Source organism: Pieris napi, chromosome 16, assembly GCF_905475465.1.
Source record: "Pieris napi chromosome 16, ilPieNapi1.2, whole genome shotgun sequence".
NCBI lineage: Eukaryota > Metazoa > Arthropoda > Insecta > Lepidoptera > Pieridae > Pieris > Pieris napi.
The window spans coordinates 4,153,948-4,178,389 of NC_062249.1; the positions used below are offsets into that span (position 1 = coordinate 4,153,948).

The 24,442-nt window shown below is 33.9% G+C and overlaps 1 protein-coding gene across 1 annotated transcript in view; it reads left to right on the top strand.

The window, feature by feature from the left end:
* Nucleotides 1-15,936, top strand: part of LOC125057396 — a 157,216-nt gene extending 141,280 nt beyond the window's left edge. The window contains exons 2-7 of the mRNA XM_047661063.1: nt 3,031-3,245; nt 4,377-4,512; nt 7,855-7,988; nt 13,254-13,447; nt 13,863-14,008; nt 14,933-15,936. Coding sequence (XP_047517019.1) covers nt 3,031-3,245; nt 4,377-4,512; nt 7,855-7,988; nt 13,254-13,447; nt 13,863-14,008; nt 14,933-15,000 — 893 coding nt within the window. The 3' untranslated portion in view covers nt 15,001-15,936. The remainder of the gene's footprint in view (nt 1-3,030; nt 3,246-4,376; nt 4,513-7,854; nt 7,989-13,253; nt 13,448-13,862; nt 14,009-14,932) is intronic.
* The last annotated feature ends 8,506 nt before the right edge of the window (nt 15,937-24,442 follow it).

Sequence of the window (24,442 nt, forward strand, 5' to 3'; positions counted from 1 at the left end):
TAAAGACACATCACACATAACTATGCTTCAGTTCTATGAATCAATACTATTAAAAAAAAACATTTAATCACATAGGTAACATAATGTACACTTATGACTTGTCAGTAAAGAAATACATATTTATGCTTCTAACTTTACATTTACTGCCAGTTCTCAAATCAAGGGCGTAGAAAGGGAGAGAAGAACTGGCAATAAACTCTCCGCCACTCTTTTTAATCGCCATTTTTTTGTTTTACAAAATGTTTGTAAGGAGCTGCAACCATTACACCATGTCCCATGTAACATTTTAAGTAATTAATAATAATAACATAAATTAAAAACAAAGATTTGTCCTCTACCAGCAGGAGGCATGGTGAAATAGGAGCACGCACTTACATTCTCGTGGAAACAACACGCAAACACATAGTCGAAATAACCAACATCACCGCATACACGAATTCAAGTACGATCAGTCACCATATGGTTATATATACAACCTGGTATGAAATATCCGCAGTGAAATTCCCAACGGATATTTTTCCTGCTATTATTAAAACTGCACAATAATGTAGGCTTAAAAAAGTCTTGTCTGGCAAATATTATGAAAGTTTACAAGACAACAGTCCCTTGGGTATATAATCCCGGAAATGGCAACGAAAAAAGGCTTTCGTGGAGAAATCTTAATGCTACGCTCTGCCGGAAACAATATTTCAGCTGCCTGGGACATAACTGACAGGTCTTGTATTAAATTTGATCTGTCTGATAAACTACTTCCTTATATAAAGATGCATTTTTATATTTTAAATGTATTAAAAATATTAAATTAAATTTTAAAATGCTTTATTTAAATAAACAAATTATACAATAAAGGTTTTTTTTGTAATGTGTTTCATATTTAAAGAAAAAACTTTTTACCGGATTAAAGTTATGTATTATTATAAATTTACAATTATTTAACATAATTTTAAATTTATCCGACCTTTCGCGTGCTTTACAGCGTGCGTGGTCACGGTGACTGAAGACAAAAGATGTTGAATGTCAAAAAGTATCACAGCTGCAGAGAAAGTTGCATTATCTGTATTTATTTCCCCGGAGTTGGTATCGACTAAAAGATGGAGGGTTTTGGCAAAAATGGCTCACGGTGTCCTCTATTTTCGCGGATTGTTATATGTAATACATAACTTCAATCCTCATCCCTGAGGTCGTAGGTTCGATCCTGGGTTGTGCACCAATGGACTTTCTTTCTATGTGCGAATTTAACATCGCTCGAACGGTGAAGGAAAACATCGGGAGGAAACCGGCTTGTCTTAGACCCAAACAGTCAACGGCGTGCGTCAGGCACAGAAGGCTGATCACCTAATTGCCTATACATATATATATATATATATATATTACCAAATGATCATAAAACAGATACAGAAATCTGAGGCCCAGACCTAAAAGTTTGTAGCGCCATTATTTTTTTTGTTTAGATAATATTTCTATTGAATTTCAGTAATGGCATAATCAGCTATATTCCTTTGTGTATTATGAGGACCATCTCAAATTCCTTGGAACATATTGCGTGTGATAACATAATAGAATGTGCTAATAATAATCAACTAATTAGTATGTGGCCATTGTGATATCGCGTTTTGTCTACATATAATCAAATATATTGGATACGCTTACAAATATAAAATCATTAGCATTAATGTTGAAAAGTAAATCGTACCTTTATACCTTTTTTTTTACACTCGGGCCCTTAACTCAAACCTATCTATGGGCTGTCAATTATTCTCTATTAACTTTGCCTGTACATACTCTTATATATATATACGTAGATTGTGACTTGAGCTACAAATCGCAATCAATTGCCTATGGTAAAAATTATAGACATATTTCATATTAATATATATTTTGACTATTATATGTTAATCTGCAGGAAATACAAGGGAAACACACAGCCATTTCCGTTTCATGTACTAAGCAAATAATTTTTCCTAACACAATCACCGTAACATTTAAACCGTGAAGTAAATGTTACACCAGTGTTAATATGGGTAATACTAAATTATATAAGGCTCTAGTTTACTGAACAATGACTGTGACAAATAAAATGTAACAAATCCGTGATATTAGTCGCGTCGACCCGCGTCACCGCGACGCAAGACAGGCGGCCGCAGGGCAACTAATCGTACCGCACCTGTGTTCACTCTTTGAGTTTTGTATAAATAATACAGGTAACATTTTGTTAAAATTGCTTTAAAAATTTCTAAAAAGGGGATTTTATTTAATAACGGAGACTTACGCTTGTATACTTTAAAGCTTTATTATTTTAGTAGACAAAGTTATCAGCCTTGCGATTCTGTAACTCAATTTTCGAACTCTCACAGCGGTTTTGGCATTCTGATAAGGAGGGAGCTTGTAGTTTAGTGTTTATCAGAATGCCAAATCGTAAAATGACTGCTTTACGACTGATTTGAGCGCGTCCCCCGCTGCGAAAACCGCTGTGAGAGTTCGAAAAGTGAGTTACAGAATCGCAAGGCTGATAACTTTGTCTACTAAAATGAATTTAACTAATAATTAAACTTGAAATAGAAATTGTATATCTATTTTTTCTGTAAATACGCTTATAAAATTAAGACTAATTTAGAAATAATAATTGAGAGTGCCTTGTTGAAAATAAAGCTTTACTATGACACTAATGCGATATATTAGTAATAAATACTAAAATTCGGTAATGTTTAATTATGCTAAATATTAAACTCCCAGCATTACATTTAATTAATTTACGTACTAACCTAAATAATAAACAAACAGTATTAGTGCAACTTTCACAGCGATCAGCGAAATTCAGTAGTCTTACCACGATATTCAAAATATCCGACTTTAGCGCTACGGAGACTGAAAGAACCATATCAAACTTTGTTTGTTGGCAGGTGACATATAGGTTCATTGTTTGGGGCCAATTAACTATTAACAAATTTCTGAGACAGATATTTTTTGTATCTCTTGTATCTCTAGATAAAACTCAATTCGCAGATTTTCATAATCTTATCGTCATTCCAGGTGGCGTGTGGTCCTTAAGAAACTTGTCAATTTCGGTCCCTCGTGCAGTCCTGTCTGGCGAGGGTCAGTCGGCGGTCCTACAATGCTCTTATGACCTGGAGGGTGCTGCCCTTTACTCCATACGGTGGTACCGGGCGGAGATAGAGTTCTACAGATACGTCCCGAGAGAGATGCCACCGTATATGATCTTCCCGCTGCCCGGAGCGTCGGTTGATGTAAGTTTTCGTACCTGCTTGAGCGAAATAGTTTTTAGTAATATTAAAGAACTTCTTCAAGTTTAAAAAGTATAATATTTAGAAGATATCGTTTTATATATAGAAACTAGCTGACCCGGCAAACGTTGTTTTGCCATGTATATTATTTCTATGTATACATTTTTAGTTCAATAAAAATAACTATCTATAATTATAAAAAATAGGGGTTGATCGTAGAAGGGTGAAAATTATGGGTTTTATGTATTTTTGTATGCTGTATCATAAAAAATTAAAACAAAAATATTTGTCTAAGAAATATATTTTTTTTGAGGTGATCACTCACAATCACTTCGGGGTATAGATAGATAGTAACCGATTCTCAGAGTTAGTGAATATGCATAAAAAATTTCATAAGAATCGGTCGAGTCTTTCGGAGGAATATGGGAACGAACATTGTGACATGAGAATTTTATACATAGAGTTTTATGTTACCTCTCTCTAGTATGTTAGTATGATATAATGGTTACAGGTGCTTACAAACAAATCGTAAATCCTTAAAAACAGTGACACAGTCTTTATTGGCAGTTCTATTCATCCGTTCACGTCCTTGATTTGTGAACTAGCAGTAAATTTAGAAGCACAGATTGTTTCTGACGTTCATAAGTGTATATTAAGTTACCCACAGTACAATGGTTTTTTGATTAGATTTAATTTAGTTACACTTAAAGAGTGCGTTTATCGACCCTGGGGTCGTGGGTTCAGATCCCTGCTCTGCACAATTAACACTCATGATGACACCTTGACAACGTGTGTAACAAAGAACGCCTATTGACTACTGGCCTCGAAGAAAATGATTTAGTAGAACCATGTAGAGTTATAGCGCCACTTTATTATCAACCTTAAAAAGGACGTGTACCTATAGTAAAGATGTGTCTGCCTCAATATATCTATGTAGGTTCACATTATAGTAATTCGTAATAGGGCTATTCGTACTACTTTAAATATAAGCAAATGTTGGTTACATTTGTTTATATTTAAAGTAGTACTTTGCTCTATAATACCTCTACAGTACCTCTAATAATGTCAGCTTCTTTTTAGTAATGTAGAAGAAATTCTTTTACTGAAAATTACAGCTGATATATTTTTCTGCAGCTAGCTCAGTCTGATCACCAACAAGTCCGAATCGTGAACCTGAACCGGCGACTAAGTGGTGACTACCAGTGCGAGGTGTCCGCTGACGCACCACTCTTTCATACTGACATACGATCTGCACCATTAACTGTTGTTGGTACGTATTTATAGTAAAATTAAATTAACTGTTATATGTTATTTTGTCCTTTATTATTGTCCTTTTCATTGACTACATATGTTTTAATTGCTTTGTTTTGTTCCATTATTTATGTCTAAGGTATTGTACATATTATGTAGTTTTGCATTTCTTGTTCTCGCCTTATTTTTTTTCCTTAAAGTGGTAGCCTGGAAGAGATCGCTCGAAAGCGATGAGGCCGCCAGTTGCCCTCAAATAAATAAGTCCATTCATAACCAACTAGACATAGTAACTTGTGCTTAAAACGGGTGCTTGTATTTTTTCGCCATATTGCCAGGAGAGAACGGGATAGGATCTCAACAAACTACTAATGGTAGTAAGGATGATGGCAGGAGAAGTCGAGGTTTGGACCTGGCCAAATAAAGACAATTATGGGTCTCAAAACCGTAATGATCTGATCCAAGACATGTGGATGCAAATCGATGTATCGTTATTTTATTTTTATTTAGTTATCTTAAAAAAAATTATAATAATATAATAGATAGTGTTGGACGGTTCCAATTTGAGGGAACTGGGCTCTGGAGGGGCTATTTTAAAACACTGAGTTCATGGTTAATAATATTACAAACATTATACTATTACACATTTATAATGATTTATGTTTATAAAACCCTAGGATGTTTCACTGTCCGCGTCTAGAAGAGAAGTAAATTTTCGTAACAGAAAACAATCATCTGTTTAACATTTTTTTTTAAATTGAGTAAAGATTACGGAATTTGAAAAATAATTTCTTCACATGGCAAGTGTTGCCTGCCATTACTTATACATTCAACTCCAACGATTAGGTGAAAAATAAGTGTTCATTACTAAAGACTACGAAGAATAAATTAAATATGTGGTAGTAGAAATGTGGGTGTAGGTACTGTAACTCACTCAATATTAAATAACGTGTTATTCGTTTAATAGGTTTTTCATATAACATAATCTATTCGGTAGATAGCAAGTGATTTCGAATACTCGATAATGCTTTTATTTTCACAATTCATTTCATAAGTATTTCAAGTTAATTGGTAACAAAATGCTACCCGTATATAATTACAGAGATTTTATATTACTGTATATAATGGTTATTTGTCTGTAATTTGAGCATTAAAAACCATATTGGCTTATTGAACCAATGCAGCATGGCATTCATAATTCAGTTAACCACAGAATTTAGTAAACGCTTGCAATACTTCAAACTCAGACTGAATGGTAATTCAACGGTAGTGCTTTGTTCTGAACGGAAATTTCTTTTTTGTTGGCTGAGATAAATTACGTGATATATCAGGGGTTTAAAAAGCTGTATTTTAAAGATTTTCATTTGGAATCTGTTAACTTTCATTTAATAATCGATTGGTTCAATAATCTATAAGAACAAGCTTTATCCAAACTGAGAATATGTTTTATTTAATAATTTATACTTTATTACCTTATTCAAAAACATACACATAACAAAAATAAAAAACAGGTTACAAAAGTTATAAGGCAACGGGCGGCCTTATCGCTAAGAAGCGATTACTTCCAGGCAACCCTAAAGTGGGACAATGAAAAATAAACACCTACAGAGGGTAAAGTAATTCAAAAATTATTAACAAAAAAAAACAAAAAAACTCAAAATAACACGTTACTATATCTAAAATAAAATAAAGTAAAATCTAAAGATAAAATAACAGTAATAATAAATAAAAATATGTAAAAACTAAAATTTAAAATACAATCAAAAGGTTAACAGAGTCACAATAATTAATACATATCAGCAGATATGTTTTAGTTTTAAGGAAAATTATGTATATTGCGTTACTTTAATGGTATTCCATAGTCAATGCCATAGGGAGACAGCAAGACAATCTAACGGGTGGTGTCTGGGGTTACACTTCTATATTTGTTTTTTTTAAACGTAAATTGGATTGTGAGCAGTGTTGGCCTCGTAGCTTGAGCGTACGATTCTCATCCCTGAGGTCGGAGGTTTGATCCCCGACTGTGCACCTATGGACTTTCTTTCTATGTGCGCATTTAACATTCGCTAGAACGGTGAAGGAAAACATCGCGAGGAAACCGATTTGCTGGTGTGTCCGGCACATGAGGCCGATCACCTACTAGTCTATTAGATTGACGAATGATTATGAAACAGATACAGAAATCTTAGGCCCAGACATTAATAGGTTGTAGCGCCACTGATTGATTTTTATTTAAATTGGATTGTAAATAAAGGCTCTGTTTCATTTTATTTATTATCTGTGCATTGTAAAGTTCGTGGGTACTCTATGAAATACTCTTTACGTTATTCGGTACAATAACATCAAAATATTTTTTTTTAATTTGCCGTTTTCAAAAGTATTTGAGTAATTCTTTTTACAAATGTTAACTAAGTATTAGCTTATTAAAAAACATGTAATCTTTTCCTTATAAATGGATGTCATATTAATTGATAGTCTGTCAACACAACAAATATTCGTAGTCTAACATAATGCCTGTATAATTTTCCAATAGAGTCGAGAATTTCAGCATTGAGAACGGTCGGTGAGAAAGTGCTGAGTCAGCATTACGTCACGGAAACTGTTATTACTTGATATGAAAACTTTAGTGCCGCACGCGCACTAAACTCAGTTGCAGGATGCAAACAGTCTGTTTGCCCTAATTTGGCCTTGTTTAAATAGGCTGTGTGTTTTGGACGCTAAATCCAGTTGTAATTTTGAGTTTGAACTCTGCAAATTACGTATTAAATCGGCAATTACCTTGCAAATGTTTCATTTTGCAAAATGGAATTGTACCATAGGACTTCCATTTAATATATATATAAGGAATATTATTAAGGATTTTTTCTAAATGAAAACACAAAATTGTTTCTCTGAAATACAAAGTATTTATTTTATTTATCACACTTTATAATATAATGCACTTATGTTCTAACTATAATAATTATTCTTACCTGAAATACAAAGAAACGACATTTAATGTTCACTTATCCTTTAATCTATCTTTTTACACTATAATCCACTAAATTATTTACACGTCATCCGCCATTTTATCGCGTGTCACTCCGACGCGTCAAATTTAAATTAATGAAATATCATTCCATTACATATATATGTCTAGTTTAAATAAATATAGAAAAAATAAACTATTTAAATAGTTTGGTTTTAAAAAACCGGCAACGAACCGTGATTTATAAAACAACTCGGCCCGTGCCACGTCGAAGGCTGGGTTATGTGACTAATTTTAAACCTTTTTTAAATAGACTGAAAAAACGTAATTACTTACTCTCTTCATAGCAATAAAATATTAGGGTTAATTCATTTATTTATTGGTTTTTACTACCAGATCCGCCGTTTCGGGCGCCTCGGATCACAGTTGCACAAAGAAGCTACTCCCGAGGTGACATCATTCGTGCCAACTGCACCGTTGATGAAGCATATCCTGCTCCCAACATCACGTGGATACTTGATGACCATAAGGTAACTAATATTATAAATGTACTGAGAAAAAATATGTTTTTATGCGTGTCTTTATTTATACTTTTTTATTTTTTTTAAATCACATCGGCTCACCTGATGTTAAGTGAAACTGCCGCCCATGGACACTTACATTGCCAGAAGGTTCGCAAGTGCGTTGCCGGCCTTTTAAGAATTGGTTCGATCTTATCTTGAAGGACCCTAAGTTGAATTGCTTCGAAAATACTTCAGTGGGCAGCTGGTTCCACATAGTTGTGGTGCGCGGAAAAACTGCCTTAAGAATACATAAAATACCTTAGACAAATTTATTGTAACGACTTGTGTAGAATTTATTCAGATTATTATATTATATATATATTATTATATTATTATTATATTTAATCATTATTAAAGATTTAACGTACTCAAGCATCGTGCAGGTCATAACCATACGGTGTTATTAAAAGAACATTCGCCAACTCGCTGTATACCCCAGGGTTGCTGGGAGTATAAGGTACCCGAGGCGCGAATACATTTCACTTACTTACAAATTGCTTAAGCTTAACAGTATTCTTATTTAGTCGTAATACCTTTGAATATTGTACTGTTCCAGTAGCAGGTTTGCTAAATTAAATTATCCGACAAAATATTAAGTGATAACTTATAGGTATGTTAACTAAAGCTGGCGGCTTCAACACATTTACACTTTGTGCTTGTGTAGTGTCTGTAAATAAGCGCGAGACGTGATGTCAAACTGAAATACAATCATAAATACATCATGAATAGACTGTCCGTCTCTCTCGCGCTCGGTCAAGCTTATGAGTATAAAAGAGACAGTTATTGTTTTTCTTATGCTACTGCTTATGTTGATCTTTACTGTACATGTTGACCTTTTTTCAAACATTACCTGGGCTATCTCGTGAAATGGTGCACAATGTTTTTAATTATTTTAAGCATCTTAATAAAAAACAGTCTAATGAAAAAATGTTATATTTAATTTGACATCAGATGCGACTGGGGTTTCTAAGAGGAGTATTGAAAGAATAGTTAGTGAAGTAAAAGTGAAGTGTGTTAAGCTAGATGGAGCTTATGTCGAAAAATGAAAAACTATTTACACAAACTACTCTTTTACGTTCTTGGTCGGGCTTAGAACTTTTGGATCCACCCTCGTATGCACATAATATTTATATGTATTTGACACATTTTTATTTATTTACAACCCACCCAACCTTACTAAAACCAGAGTAGACTAAAATATATAGCTTGGCAAAAAAGTCATATTTTTAAACATACTGTATAGTGAAATTGCATTAGTATGAGTACTGTGAACGCGCCAGCTTTCGATAACCGACCTATACATAGGAAAGCTTTGACTTGACATTAAATATTATGAATGTAAGCGGATGATCACCTGGTGATTTAATGTTATTATATTTAATTTAAGTAACTGTATACAAAAATATAGTTGTTGGGTAGTAGACTTACATTTTTGCCCGGAAATGTTGCATATATATATTCTAATGATTGTTGATATAAGAGTTTCCTTCGATTATGATTGGTCAAATGGAAGGACGGGTTATGTCGATTGAATTAGACAAATCATTATTTTATTAAAATGACATTGTTTAATCTTTTATTTTGCATTCTAAATCTTATAATACTTATATTATTAATTATTTATATTAATTTTTATTAAGAACGCTTTTCACATCAGGTATTCGACATAAATAATATTGAAATACTAATATTAGTAACAGAGTGCCGACGCTTTTCGACGTTATTTCAAGTCATCGATTCCAACGATTTTGACAGTTGGCACTTTAAATTAACAGCTTTTGATTTTACAAATATAGTAAACGTATTTTATTTGACCAACCTATAAATGTTTCATATATTCTGGAACATTCTTTCTGCAAGAAACATTTTTCTGTTTACACATAAACCCTAAATGAAAAGACAAAAATATGTTCATTATATTTATGTTCGCTAAACGTTCACAATTCTAGTGATTATTGCGCCCTCGCAATAAGCGGTACTTCATCAAACGATTCGACCTCTTGTTATACGAGGAAAACAAAATAAATATCGTAAACAATTGCTTTATGTTTTGAAAACTTACGCGTAATCCCAAAAGAGATTCAAGAATCCATATTTCTCAAAACAAAATCTCATAAGCGAGTGAAAAAGGGATAATAGTTTATCATCGGTTATGCTTTCATAAATTTATTTTCCAGCTTTTGAGTCTGCGGTGGATTTACAGACAATCTAAGATTTCCCCAGAGGGCTCGCTCATGCAAAGGGTTTCATTTTTACTTCTGCTTAAGAATTATTATTCATAATATTTCAAGTCCAGTAACTCTTATTGACGATTGTAATCATACTTTATTATGATGTAACCGGCCCAAAATTATTGATGATAATTACATTAACGTTTGAATAAAGTCATAATCAAAATGCTTCATTAATTTATATCACATATATCTTTTGAACGCGTGCCATGCTTAAAATTGTGACTTTTTAAATTGTATTTCTTATTATTTTGTATAGCATCGCAATTCATGAATGAGTGAGATTGGCTTTTTGTTCATTTTATTAAGGTTTAAGGATTCAAATTTTTTCATAAGATTTGGTTCTGCTGCTATTCCCCATCATACTTATTTTTCTTAGTTTATTTTCCTTACTAGTATTACTTGGAAGAGATCGCTTGTTAGCGATAAGGCCGCCCATTGCAAACCTTATAATTTTTATGTATTATGCTATTTGTTTTTCTATAAATGTAACGTAGTGTAAATAAATAAACCCACGTACAGGCTATTCAAGAACGCACCCCTATCTGTGAAGGCCAATAAACTCATTCTATTATCTATCACACATAAAGTAAAGATACTGTAACTGGTTATATTTTTGTAAAATAATACCGAGAGATAAATCAACAGGATGAGAGTAATAGTAAAATACTGGACAAAAACGAACTATTATAAATACCATTTAACATTAAGTTAAACGTTCTTCAAAATGCGATCAGAATGCCATTCGGTGCAGTTTGATTAAAACGCCTTAGTTAATATTCGCAACGCGGCAGATTCTGTAGAATTGCTATTTAAATAAGAACCAAACTTGAGATGAAACTCACAATTCGCTACACTTAATTATATTCGAAGATTTTCCATTCAAGAGGGTTTTGTAAAGCGGTCATTACTTCTGTCTACGTAATCAGAAACTACAGCTTATTGTAATGAGTAGGTATTTAATGTTTAAACAAAAGATCAGTTAAATAGTATTGTTTTTAAATAGTTTACACATAACATGTTTTTAACCTGAAATTTTACTACCGAAGTAAGCCTCTGAAACAACGCTATCTCCGCCGCTCTTGCCAATGAATCACTTGGAGCTTGCGATTAATTTCCAGAATGTCTTTAAAGAGATATCTGGTCGGTGAACAGTCGATATTTCGTGAAATGCAAATTTTTACTAACAGAAATACTTTGACAAACCGTACCGTATTCCAAAATCAGGACACGATATTTAACAGTAACTGTCTATAATATTCTGTGTCTATGCTAATATCTTTTGATTCGCGAACAACTTATGATTGTTCATGAATTTTAAATACCCTGTTTTCGAATCGAATACATTAGTCATTCCGAGTTTCTCGTTATTGTTGAAAGTTTCAGACGTTTTCATTTCACAGTTTTTATCAAGCGACTTATTTAGAACACAATTACTCACTAAAAGTACTTTAAAAATACTCAGTTTGCTTTTCATTAACTTACTTTTTGAAGCGAACTTTTACAAACATCGCTTGAATAAGGCCTTAATGGAAAATTCAATTAAATTAAGAATAGCTGGAAAAAAACTGACCTAAAGCACCCCGATTACAGCTTGTACTAGTAAATACAAGTTTTTTAAAAGATAATTCACATATTTTGCAAGATATTTTATATTCAATATGGCGGAGCAATGGCCGTTACTCTCAGCTGTTATTGTCTTTATACGTCACAAGGGCTTATAAGTTAACATCGTCAAAGTCAAGACACGACATGTTCAAAGCTGTTAATTTCGACCTAGTTTATTTCGATAGTAAATAGTAATACTGACTTCATAATAATAATTATTATTAAAAGTAATTAGTTATTAAAATTAGTAAGTAATAGTAAATCTTAGATACTTAAAGACAATATTAAATAATAATTTGAAACTCGTTCCGTCGACCACCGTTCATCTATGGTTTAGGTTTGGTTTAGGGTTGGATTTAGTCGCGAACCAGGTAAAAATTGTTTATCACAAATTCGGCATGGTGCGGTCCTCAAAAACGTTTATTCGGCTGAACTAAAACAGCTCGAGCTGAAGCTGTCAAGATCCTTCAGGCAAACGGCGAGAATTCACAAAATAAATGCTGTCTTCAGTACAAACCAAAGTCTTTACAAAGTCACCTATAAAACCGAATTGAAATGAGGCCAACAATCTAATTAAATATTTAAGTTGGCATCTGATAGATAGTACCGGTGCCCTAGAGCTGGTGCTTTCAGAGGAAATGCTGCCAGCGTTAAAAGTACACTGCTACAGGGACCAAACTATTTAAATTTGTTTTAATTTTCTTTTTATTAATTTTTAATTTGTATCATTACTATGTGGGTTAAGAAAATTGTAAATACTGAATATTTGATTGGTTTATTAAATCATTCCAATAAATATTTAATAAAATAATCTGCAGTTTGTTTTTGATAACACTCAAGGCTGGTCTTTGTTCAGGTTCTCGTGTGTTTTGTCAATAATATAATCGGTTCCGGTCCCTGCCCTCCAGTCATTCATTGTCAGTTTCTGCCTTTAACCTATCTGTTCTTCTCGCTGATAGTCATCTCTTGCATGCTTGATGATTTGACTTGATTCTACGCTGTGTTATCCTCTCATTCCGTCACATACCAATTCATGCACATGAATATGGAGTTGTTCTAATTGCCTTAGTCTTATCAATATATATGTTATAGGTTGGTGGGCTCAGTTTCCGCACCTAGACTCATAATTGGTCCGTTGTGCGTAAATTCCTGGCTTATTTAGCCAGCCAAGCTCTTTCCAGAAGCACAGTCTCCTGGGCACTTCACAGGCTTCACGGAGCGACCTCACTGCTCCAAGAATTTCTGCACATTGTTTAGCCACAGCCTCGCATTCCAGGACTACGTGGGTGACTGATTCCTCTGCGCTGAAATAGCCTCTGCACAAGGGACTATCAATATATGATAACCATCTCTAGGATTTTCATCATAAGAAGGTGTATTTTAAACATTTCAGATAGCAGAGACCATATCATGGCGATCATCAGAAAATGACTTCAAGGAACGGGGAGCCTTTAGCCATCTGGAGCTGACGCTATTGGAAAACCAGCAGTACCAGGTGGGATTGACGTACACCAGCGCGGGCCTGCATCGGGTGTATCAGGACCATGCCGTATATGGACAGCAGAACGAGGATCTAAATGTTGTCAGGTTAGGACTTTCATAGTGATTTTAAAATAATATTATGACAATAACAGTGAGCCCAAAGTTAACGGTTCTTCATTTATCGGAATTTGTTACTTTTTAAAGTTACAAATATAAAATTAAATACGAAAATGTAATGTCTTTAACAATAATAATTTTACTGACTTCAAAGAACACGAAGTTCTAAATTCATCGGGATCTTTACTTTTCCAGGATAAATTAATTGAAAGAATAATTATTAACTGAATTTAGAGAGTTACCTAAAAGTATATACAATATAAACAATATTTTCGCTATTACAAAGACAAAATGAAGCAAAAATTATTAATTTTTCTTTAGCTACAGTATGTTAGTGATTTTGCTTAATATAGAATAAACCAATACTATAGCTTACTTTGAATTGAAAAATTTTATGCAATAGATACACATTGGTACCTCCGGATAGCAGTCAGTTCACATTGGGATGTGTGGCAACTATTTTTGACATCTATGCACGACAGAGCGAGCCCGTCTATATTAAGGAAGACACTCCCCATCCCGCTTCAGTCACGGGAGAGGACTCCTCAGGTAGGTTTTTGAAGGTATATAAAAGAAGAAAGTAGAAATTAAAGAGAATATGTTTTTCTTAAATAATTTTGAATTTATCGAGAAAAAATATTAAACCTAAGAATGATACAATTAAAACTAGAGGACAACCATACATAAAATAAACCCTCAACAATTAAAAATTGATCCTTGTGGCATGATAATAAATTATATTAGATAAAATAACAATATGAAAAGAAAAGCAATTCGATGAAAAGCCGCTATCGGTTTTATAAAGCTATATCAAGATCAGATAACCATGATGTTTGTAGAGTCACACTCAGAAAAGGTTTTATAACAAGCATTCTTGCCTTACTAATACCTTTTTATTATGGAGGGCCCGTAATAGCCTACACAGGCACGCGATCAGCCAGATTTGTGGCCGAGAAGCTGGGGAGCGGGGAGTTTTCAATCCCCCTGTCCTAAAAAGGGACTCTATTTGCTTTATGCTTAAACTAGGGGCTTGGCATCTCCCTCCGGGCACGGGCGACAACTACTCCGGAAACATCCTCATGTTATTTATGGCCATCGTAGACCGCTGGCCGACGGGACCAGTGTCACCTCTTGTGCTATTCTTCTTACTGACATATTTGACAATTCTATGGCAGATTTTTTCTAGCTGCAATCTGTGCTCGAGCAACACGTCGTGCCAGTCACTATCGCTTTAGACTATTTTTGATTATAATTAAAATATAATGTACTACTCATATTTGTGTTGTCTATGCTGTCTACTAACAATCGAATTTCAAATTTTTTTAATTATTATTTTCCTTCCTCCTTTGTGCCTTCTACATATACACGACACTGGCGAAGTACCTTGTGCCCAGTTGGCACAAATAAAAGCCATTAAAAAAAATAAAAAGAAATATAATGAAGACATAATTTTGTTTGTCATATTTTTTACAGGTGCCAAAATTACGAGCAGCCTCCTAGTAACATCTCTTTGGACCATGCTATTGGTGCAAGCGTTATGATTACTGCATCCATGAAGAAACTCAGTCGATTTCATGTTGTGATAGTTGTACGACCGTGAAGCAAACCTTTATAATCATTCCCAAGTACAGCGTCATTCGAAAATTAACATTTTAAACATTTTTGAACTGATGAAAGTAAATTAAGTTGAATAATTTGAAAATCAATTTGTTAAAATGTTTGTCGGTATTAGTACGACGCTGTACAATTTGTGCCAAACTATTATTGTTAAGTTTATTATGGCCATAATTTAATTGGCTATGAGAAAAGTCCAGTTTAAAATAGATTCTCGTTTTCATACTCGAAAATAAATTCGCAAACAAAATGTGATAATAATAGAAAATATAAATCACAATGAACAGTAGCAACTAACTTAGATCGTTAATATTTTTTAAAATTCTTTGTTTTAATAGGATTAGAAGCCAATTAAGTCATTTTGATATTACGCAACACTTTAAAAATTCATACAGACACAATAAAATTAATACTTGTAAAAAACGGGTTTTAAAGTTTAGTCGTTAAAGGGAGGACATTAAAGTAAGAGAAAAGATCACAAAAAGGATAAATTGTGTTATCGTTGAAACTACCACAATAGAGAAAAAAAAGTATATTATAGTTAAAGTATATGGTCCTTAATAAAAACCAGAAGGCAGATCTTAAGTGCTTATCAAAATAATATTTGATTTAAAACTTGTTTGACGAGTATAAATTAAACGATTATTACCACGCCTCCAAATAAAGATTTTTCATTTACGCAGTTAAAATAACAGAGCTTATGTCATTACGTACATTATTAATTTACAATAAAACGTTTGTAAATGAATTTGTACTCCATTTAACGCTTTGCCACCTGTTTTACATTAAAGCTTTCTTGTAAATAACATGTGGTATCTTCAGTGTTTTTGCTGTTTGTAAGGGTATACGGTCAAATAGTTCATGTTTTGTACGAATCTCAGGTTCTGCTAAGTAGAAATAAAAGAAACATAACCTCATTTTAAATTAATTTCATTTTGGAAAATAATACGTGTATGTTTCGCCAAAGTTGTACGTGATCTTCTATATTTCATACTCAGAGTCGTTCATTAAATATATTTAATACATGGATAAATATAAGTCATCTTATCTATGAAATTTATGCTCGATTAGTTAAGAAGGCAGTAATCTTTTTAGCTTCCAACTGGATCCACTGAAGCTACACAATAAACCGTAACTCAGAGTACCGCATTAAAATACATACTCATTTAACTTTTGTTTCATAGATGTAGCATAAATATAGTCTATCGATGTCGTTATATGGATTTTCAATATTAAGTTCTATCACTTCAAGTAAGTTCATCCAAAGGCGATTGTGAATAGCAACGATTTAGATTTGTCAGTAGCAATTTAACAGTGTTGCCAAGTATTTTCATATCTAATTTTTCTATTAGAATGCCCGTTTTTTTAAATTAGAATGCCCGATATAAAGCAAATGATTGAAGCTGAAATCTCCTCAGCCAGGAATGCATTTATAAGAAAATATTAATATGGACAATATTGTTGAAATGTCAATTTACGTAAACCCTGTCGCCAGTGTACTAGATAAGATATGTATTTAAATGTTATTAAATAATATACTATATGTGAATATGTAAATAAATTAGTTACTCAAGATTTTGTTTTATTTCAACCCAAATGTTTTATTTAAAAATTTACCGATTGAAAAATATAGTTTTTGACTTCATATTGTCTCTGGTGCATTACCAAAGACAATGATGGATGGATGGATGAATATGACAGAGGTCTATAAATAAACTTCTTTAGTCTTTCTAAATTTTCTCGCTGACTACGATTGTTACTCGACACATCGACCGACTTAAATCATTTAATAATTAAATATATAAATATTGAATCATATCATATTTGGTGAGACAATGTTTTTATTATAATATTTGACATATTAATAGTAAACCTAAACTATAAATATAAAACATTAAATCGATAGCCAATGTGCAGAAGCTAATAAAAATGCAAAGTGAACGAGAGAAAGCTTCAACTCATGTTTCATACTTTATGAAAAGCTCTATTTATTGCAGTAATGGCTTTTTATATTTCTCTGTCTTCAGTCAGAATCATCTGGCGCGGACTGTTCCACCGGTTTCTGTCCTGCGCCTCTCTTATTACAGTGCACAGTTTTGAAGACGATGAGTTGTTCTTGAAAGGTCCATCTGGTTGGTGAACGGCCTCGTGATCTTTGCCTTCTGTGTTACCAACCACGATCAATATCTCTAAGTCCTCATCACCTCTGTAGGTGAATGAACAGTCATTGTATGGTCTTAATATGAGATAATTCGTTGTCGGCAAATGGTAGACAGGTGAGTCCATATGCGGAGCTGGGTAAAGATCGATGTATTGGCAGTCAACGGTATTCTTAACTTTCGCCTTCAGCACCACATCTCAAAGGCATCAATTCTTTGCCTTTCTCGAGCCAGGATAGTTCACGTGTTTACTCCATACAGGAAAATAGGGAAATATACTGGAGCCCATATTCATCTGATTTTGGTTTTGATACCAATTCCTATTTTCTTTCAGATGTTGCTCAAATGTGTCATGGCATCTTTAGATAACTTTAGATAACTAACCGATTTCCCTTTTTACCTCGGGGACAGTGCTGCCGATGATAGACATTTAGAACTTGGTCAAGAAAATAAATTATAACAGAAGTATGCATTAAGGTTCTTCTTCTTCTTGAAGTGCCTCTCCACTACTGGAGGTTGGCGGTCAGCTCGTCATACTCTTATTTTCGCCAAGTCTTATTTTTCGCCAAGCGCATCAGCTGTTCTACGCTGGCCACTGCCGTCCATTCTCTAATTTTGCGGAGCCACGACTTCCTCCTTCTGCCAGCGCGTCTTTTCCCCTCTACCTTGCCCATCATGATAACTTGAAGAAGTCGTTTGTATTAAGGTTACAAATATGCATACCTTAATATTTTTCTTTTCTTAACTCTCTGAGTAAGATTCAAAGTCGAGATGTTTTAAAATCATTCTTAGTACCGTTTCATTAATTTTAAACTATATTCATTTTGTAACCAATAGTATATTTAAAAAGATAACTACTTTTTGTAAAAATAACCACCTAAAAGCTCCATCTAAGGAAACACATTTGACAAAAGTCAACGATTTTCCACACGTAATGGTAAGTCTATCTAAGAAAGCAATTTCTAAAACTTCCGAAAGCCTATAAAATAAATCTCCTCGAAACTAACCAAATAATCCTAATTTGTCCAAATTGAAAACTCGCAACTCCAATAAAACGTATACATCCGAGACTAGTGCTGCCTCCTGGCGACGCTCCAACACTTCACACGTAACGACTACCTCATCTCTACGATACATAAATAACTAAGCATTTGAAGAAAATTCAATATTCTAAGCTGAATTAGAAACTTGAATTTAGTGGCGAATTAAAAGCACAGGAAAATCTAATAAATATTTATAAAAAATATATACTTTGCGTAAAGTATACGTACACAAAAGAGTTTATAAAAACTGAAGTATTTATAGGAGTGTAGTTAAGTCAGCACGCAATTCACACGTTCGATTTTATAAACTATTCAGTCTTATGTCATATCAAAAAATATGAGCTCCTTCAACCAATCAAACAAGGCAAAGTGGCAGGTAAAAGGAGACCTGGCCGCAGACACACGCACGTCTTTCTTGAAAAACTTAAGACAATGGTTTGGTCAAAGCACCAAGTTTTCTTTAGAAGTGCGGCATCCAACATTGAAGTAGTCATGATGATCGTCGATAGTCGGCACTATAAGAAGAAGAAACTATTCAAAATTATGGCTCCAAATATCAGTACAATCCTACTGCTACTAGGTATATCTACTGTCCACTATAATGTTTACATAATTTGGATTAACCTTGAATCAATACAGAGCAGTGTAGGCCTAGTGGCTTATGAGTGTGACTCATTCCTGAAGTCGTAGATTCGATTACCGGTTGCACCAATGGACTTTCTGTGTCTGTATGCAGCGCATTTAACATTCGCTCGAACGATGAAGGAGTTTTCATCGTGAGGAAACCAAAAAGTCCATACCCAAAAAGTCGACGGCGTGTGTCAGGCACAGGAGGCTGACCACCTACTTGCCTTTTAGATTGAAATGGTGAAACAGATATAGAAATCTGAGGCCCAGACCTAAAAAGGTTGTAGCGCCACTGATTTATTTATTTTATTTTGTTGAATCAATACAAGGGTTACAATAAGCATATTTAACATGAGAAAGTGTCCAATAACACTACCTACAGTCTCTATTAAGGGACACTCTGTTCTCATAAAAAAAATGTTCCTAATTAATGAAAATATATTTATTTATTTTTTAATTATTGAAAAAAAATGAGCTTAATTGCCGATTTTTTAACGAAACTATTGATTCGCTTAATTCATGCGGCACGCTTTCGGTGTCCACCCTTCCTCCCTCATTTATCTATTCGGTGGTTTAACCTACATCTTGTATAAACATACTAAATCTGTGTCTATAAACCCTCTCATAACTTATGTGTACAACATTGGCACAAAAGTTCATTAACTAGAGTATATTCACAACATCACTTAGCGAATAAACCAAGCTAACGGTCGCCATTTATATTTGTTAAACGATACATTCGTATTGCGTGAACATTCGGACACGACAAATCGCCTTATTCATGTAATATTTCATTTTATTTTTATTACGGATGAATGTGTGATGTACTTTTTCGATGTCTCTGACCATAGTGACTGTCATAGACAAAAACAAAACGTTGCATGTGAAGGCGATCCCACTGGCATATTCTTATTATTATTATTAAGCCTTTATTGCTTAGGGGGCGTCCATAAATTACGTGAGGTGTTTAAGGGGGGGAGGAGGTCGAGCCAAATCTCATTTAATCTTACGTTGGAGAGAGGGGGGATCTCGGCAAATATCACGCATTATTTTCTGATTAAAAAATTTTTTTAGGAAAACGGTTGACCCTAAAGACCATCTCTGCAACTTCCCACTAACTCCATACCTAAACGCTCAACATTTCACTAATTTTGTTTTAGTCGAAAATAAAAGCACGAAGAAATTTTTTTTTTCTTTTTACAATAACAATCCAACGCGTTTACTTAAGAAACCCACATTTTGAGAAATCTCACGTGAGATTGGGGTTTGGGGGAGGGGGGTGAATAAAATCTCACGACATCTCACCAGGGGGGGAGGGAGCTACAGAAAATTTAAAAAAACACCTCACGTAATTTATGGACGCCCCCTTACACCCAGTATAATATATTAACACTTATTTAAGTAAGATAACCTAAAAACTAATACTACCTCAACTTAATCTAATACATCATATGACCCGTTTTTGGTAATCAGTGTGTCCTGTGACACATAGACCTCTTCCAGCTACTTCCATTATTTTCGGATATTAGCTCTTCTTGTTCAAGTTGTGCCTCCCATTCTCTTTATATTATCAGCCCATCTCTCCCCCTGTCTTCCTCTTTTCCTTTTTCCATCACGTGGTCATTCTGTAATAATTTGTCAATTTCTACTTGCATATAAGGAATCATAGTTAATTCAATAAAATCAGCTAAAATCAGAGGACAAGTACTATAAAGAGTAAGCAGTAGTAATTCTGTAACGGTCACAATCTGCTGCAACTGTTTATTTTAAACAGTTCTCATATGTTAAGCATAACTCCAGACTTGAAGGCACATAAAACGTCCTAATCTAATAAAGTAAATAATATTTCTCCATCTCCCGTCTCCCTACACACAATTCAGTGAGTACAGTATTTTTATGACGCCATTGAATAGATAGTAGCCGAGATAAATAAAAGGGTTAACAAGCGTGACATTTATGAAGAAAATCCAATAAAATATCGAAATTGAAATCGCTAGGCCGTGATCCTAACTGAGCCGAATCGATAACTGCACCATAAATGTGTCGAAACACTCACTTTGTATTGGCAAAATTCAATCTTCGCATTCTATATTTCATTCATAGTTACGTGTGTATAGTCCGGTAAATTTAGACATCCAAGGTTACAGTAATTCGCACTTGGCTGAATATTGGTAGGATTGCTCAATACACTATTATAAAGGAAATGTGAAAAGTCCTCATCGATCCGGCACGTGCAAAAAAATTTACTGCGGGTCAAAGATCACAAAAATGGGTTTTTCGCGATTTTCAGCAAAATTGTAAGTTTTATCATAAAATTAGTCTAGACAAAAATTGTAGATCATCTATAAAAAATGTCCAAATACTTTTTTCCTAAGAGCCACCGTTTTTGAGATATAACGATTCAAAAAGTTGAAAGGGGTGTAATCGTCATGATATGCACACGTTTCCACGCCACCTTTGAGGTACTTAGCGCTTTTTTTTAATGTGGTTTCCCCGGTAGGCCTATTCCACTGATCTTTTATGATTCTGTTTAATTTGAAACTATTGAATAACTGTAGATATTGACAAGGGTTGAAAATGATGAAAGGGGTGTAAATTACAAAAAATAAGAAAATTTATCCGTCCGAATCTAAATCATCATTAACTTCTGCTTTCTCTTGTTCTTGTTCTTCTTCTCTTCCTTCTCCTTCTTCTCCTTCTTCTTCTTCTTCTTTATCTTCTTCATTCTGGGTGTTAATAAATTGTCCCAATAATGACATATCGCATGTCTCTTCGTCAACATCAAATGAATCTTCAATTGTTGGCAATTCAACATTGGAGCATGACCGGCTTTGACAGTTAGTACATGCTACAGAACAAAACAGTCCAACTTTTTTTGCAACCACATTTAGCACTACATCCCTTTTTACAGTTTCAAAAAATGGTGTTTAGTAGTTTTTCTGGTGCAGGTGGAAGTAAAGTCTGAACTGGCTCTAATGAATTGTCGACCAACTTCCAACCCCAGTCTTTTCCAACAGCACGAAATAGGTTAGAAAAAATAGGTTACAATAAACACGTGTTTTCACTCCAGAGCGATGTTGCTGAAGGTTACACTGGCGTAGAAAATAAAGGACTGGGTTTTTTTTACCCGAAATTTTCATATTTTATATGTGTAAGTCACACTGACCGATAGAACGATATTTTTGCTTGTATTACGGCTTCAGTGATGGTGCTTCAGTACGTGGTGTACTTATACATATTATGACGATTACAACTCTTTTAACTTTTTGAATCGTGATATCTCAAAAACGGAGGCTCTTAGGAAAAAAAGTATCTAGACATTTTTTATAGATAATTATCTGAACTACAATTTTTGTCTAAACTAATTTTATGATAAAACTTACAATTTTGCTGAAAATCGCGAAAAACCCATTTTTGTGATCTTTGAACCGGAGTAAATTTTTTTGCACGTGCCGGATCGATGAGGACTTTTCACATTTCCTTTATAATAGTGTATTGAGCAATCCTACCAATATTCAGCCAAGTGCGAATTATTGTAACCTTACCCCTATTTTTTAGTCTAATTTGACCGGATTAGTAAAGTTAATGACATTTCGTAATGTAGCAGGTGAATTTCGTTAATCTTTTATCAAAAAAGATTTTAGTAACTATGTTTAAAGTAAAATAATCAATCAATTTTCCTTCTTTAAACTTCCCATACTATTGAGTATCTGATGACGGGCATCTCCTGCAATAGTACCCTCAGTACTACTCAGTAGCAAATAATGAGGCAGTTCGTCATACTGGTAGTGAAAAGTGTACGCGTAGGCTGTTTATTTATATGAGCCAGTAATTACTACTTAAAAATTTATTCTAATATCTTCAACATTTAAATATAACATTTTAATGTTATTTATTTATTTTTATTATTAGTAATTACTAACCAAAATGTATATAGTAATTAATTATGTGATTTGTTTTAATATCTAATACCAGTGGCACTACAATGTTAGATCTGGGCCCCAGATTTCTGTATCTGTTTCAAGATCATATGTCAATCTAATAGGAAAGTAGGTGATCAGTCTCCTGTGAACAAACGACGTCGACTTTTTGGGTGTAAAGGCCGATTTACATTATATTAGTGTTTAGGAGAGTGCTTTTGGATAGGACTTTAGTTGAAACATGTAAACGCTACTTGTTTTAGTAAACGCTACGCTAAAGAACTTGCCTTTCAAGTTGTACTAAAGCACTCTCCTAAACACTAATATAATGTAAATCGGCCTTAAGGCAAGTCGGTTTCCTTCACCATTCGAGCGAATGTTAAATGCGCACATAAACAGAAAGTCCATTGCATAGTCGGGGATCGAACCTACGGCCTCAAAGATGAGAGTCGCACGCTGAAGTCACTAAGCCAACACTGCTTTAATATATATACATAAATAAATAGCTTCAGAAAAAAAGCATACAAATTAAGAACTTTGGGTAATTTCGATGAATACAAAACATCTGATTTGACTTCATCTTCAAACTCAATGTTTAATGCATTGTGTCCGCAATCAATATTCTACAAAAGAAAAATCAACAGTCTGAAAGTACACGAAACAAATTTAAATTTCATGAATGAAACAATATCGGGAGTGCGCGCCATTAGCCCAGGGTTCGATTCCCATTGGCAATACGCCAGACGCGCTGACAACTATACTTAGCTCGTGTAACAACCAGCGAACTCACCAAGATTTTAACTTGAGAAATTGGTTTCAATAACGATACACCGGATCCTTATTCTAGTTATTATGGTTTTAACTAAGCGATTACCATATTTAACTATTTGTTATTAGCGTTAGTTTTAAAGACATTTATTCTCATAACAGACAATAGTCACTTACATGAGAACTTATATACTAATGATACAATTTATCACGTCGTGGGTAATCGAAGAGCTCCAAGGATGAATTAGTAGTAGAAGTAGAACTTTCATTTATGTAGATAACTGGGATCACTCAAGAGATGGTCTTTTAGTCGTAATTTAAATATTGAGAGCGTTTACATGCCTCTTTATAGTGGTAAGTATGTTCAATAAGAGATCGTGAGGCTTCAATTCCTAGGTGGAGCTAAAAATACGTCACTAAACGACAAAATTTGGAAGTTTAGAAGTTGCCGGTGTTTGAACGCTTTGATTCGCATGAGCACGTAAACAACGTTATACAGTCTTGCGCCTGCTCTGGTGATACTGCGCTCCTGTTAAACATCTGCCCCATTATAGCATGATAGTTATGCAGAAGAAGTGTAAATGTGTAAGGCGTAGAGAGTGGTATATAATGGTATCTATCACTATAATATCTTCTGCATACATAGTTAATCTCAATATAGGTAAATCGCCATGAACTAGTCGGCCAAGTGCGGCCATGTTATTTGCATTATGTAGCAAAAATGTTATTACATTCTGAGAATCGCAGACTCGCAACGATATATCCGTGTACTAGAATAAGGAAGTTGTAATTTTAATAAATTCTTTCTCTGAAAGCTTAAGTAAAACATGCACTTCCAGAAAGCACACAGTT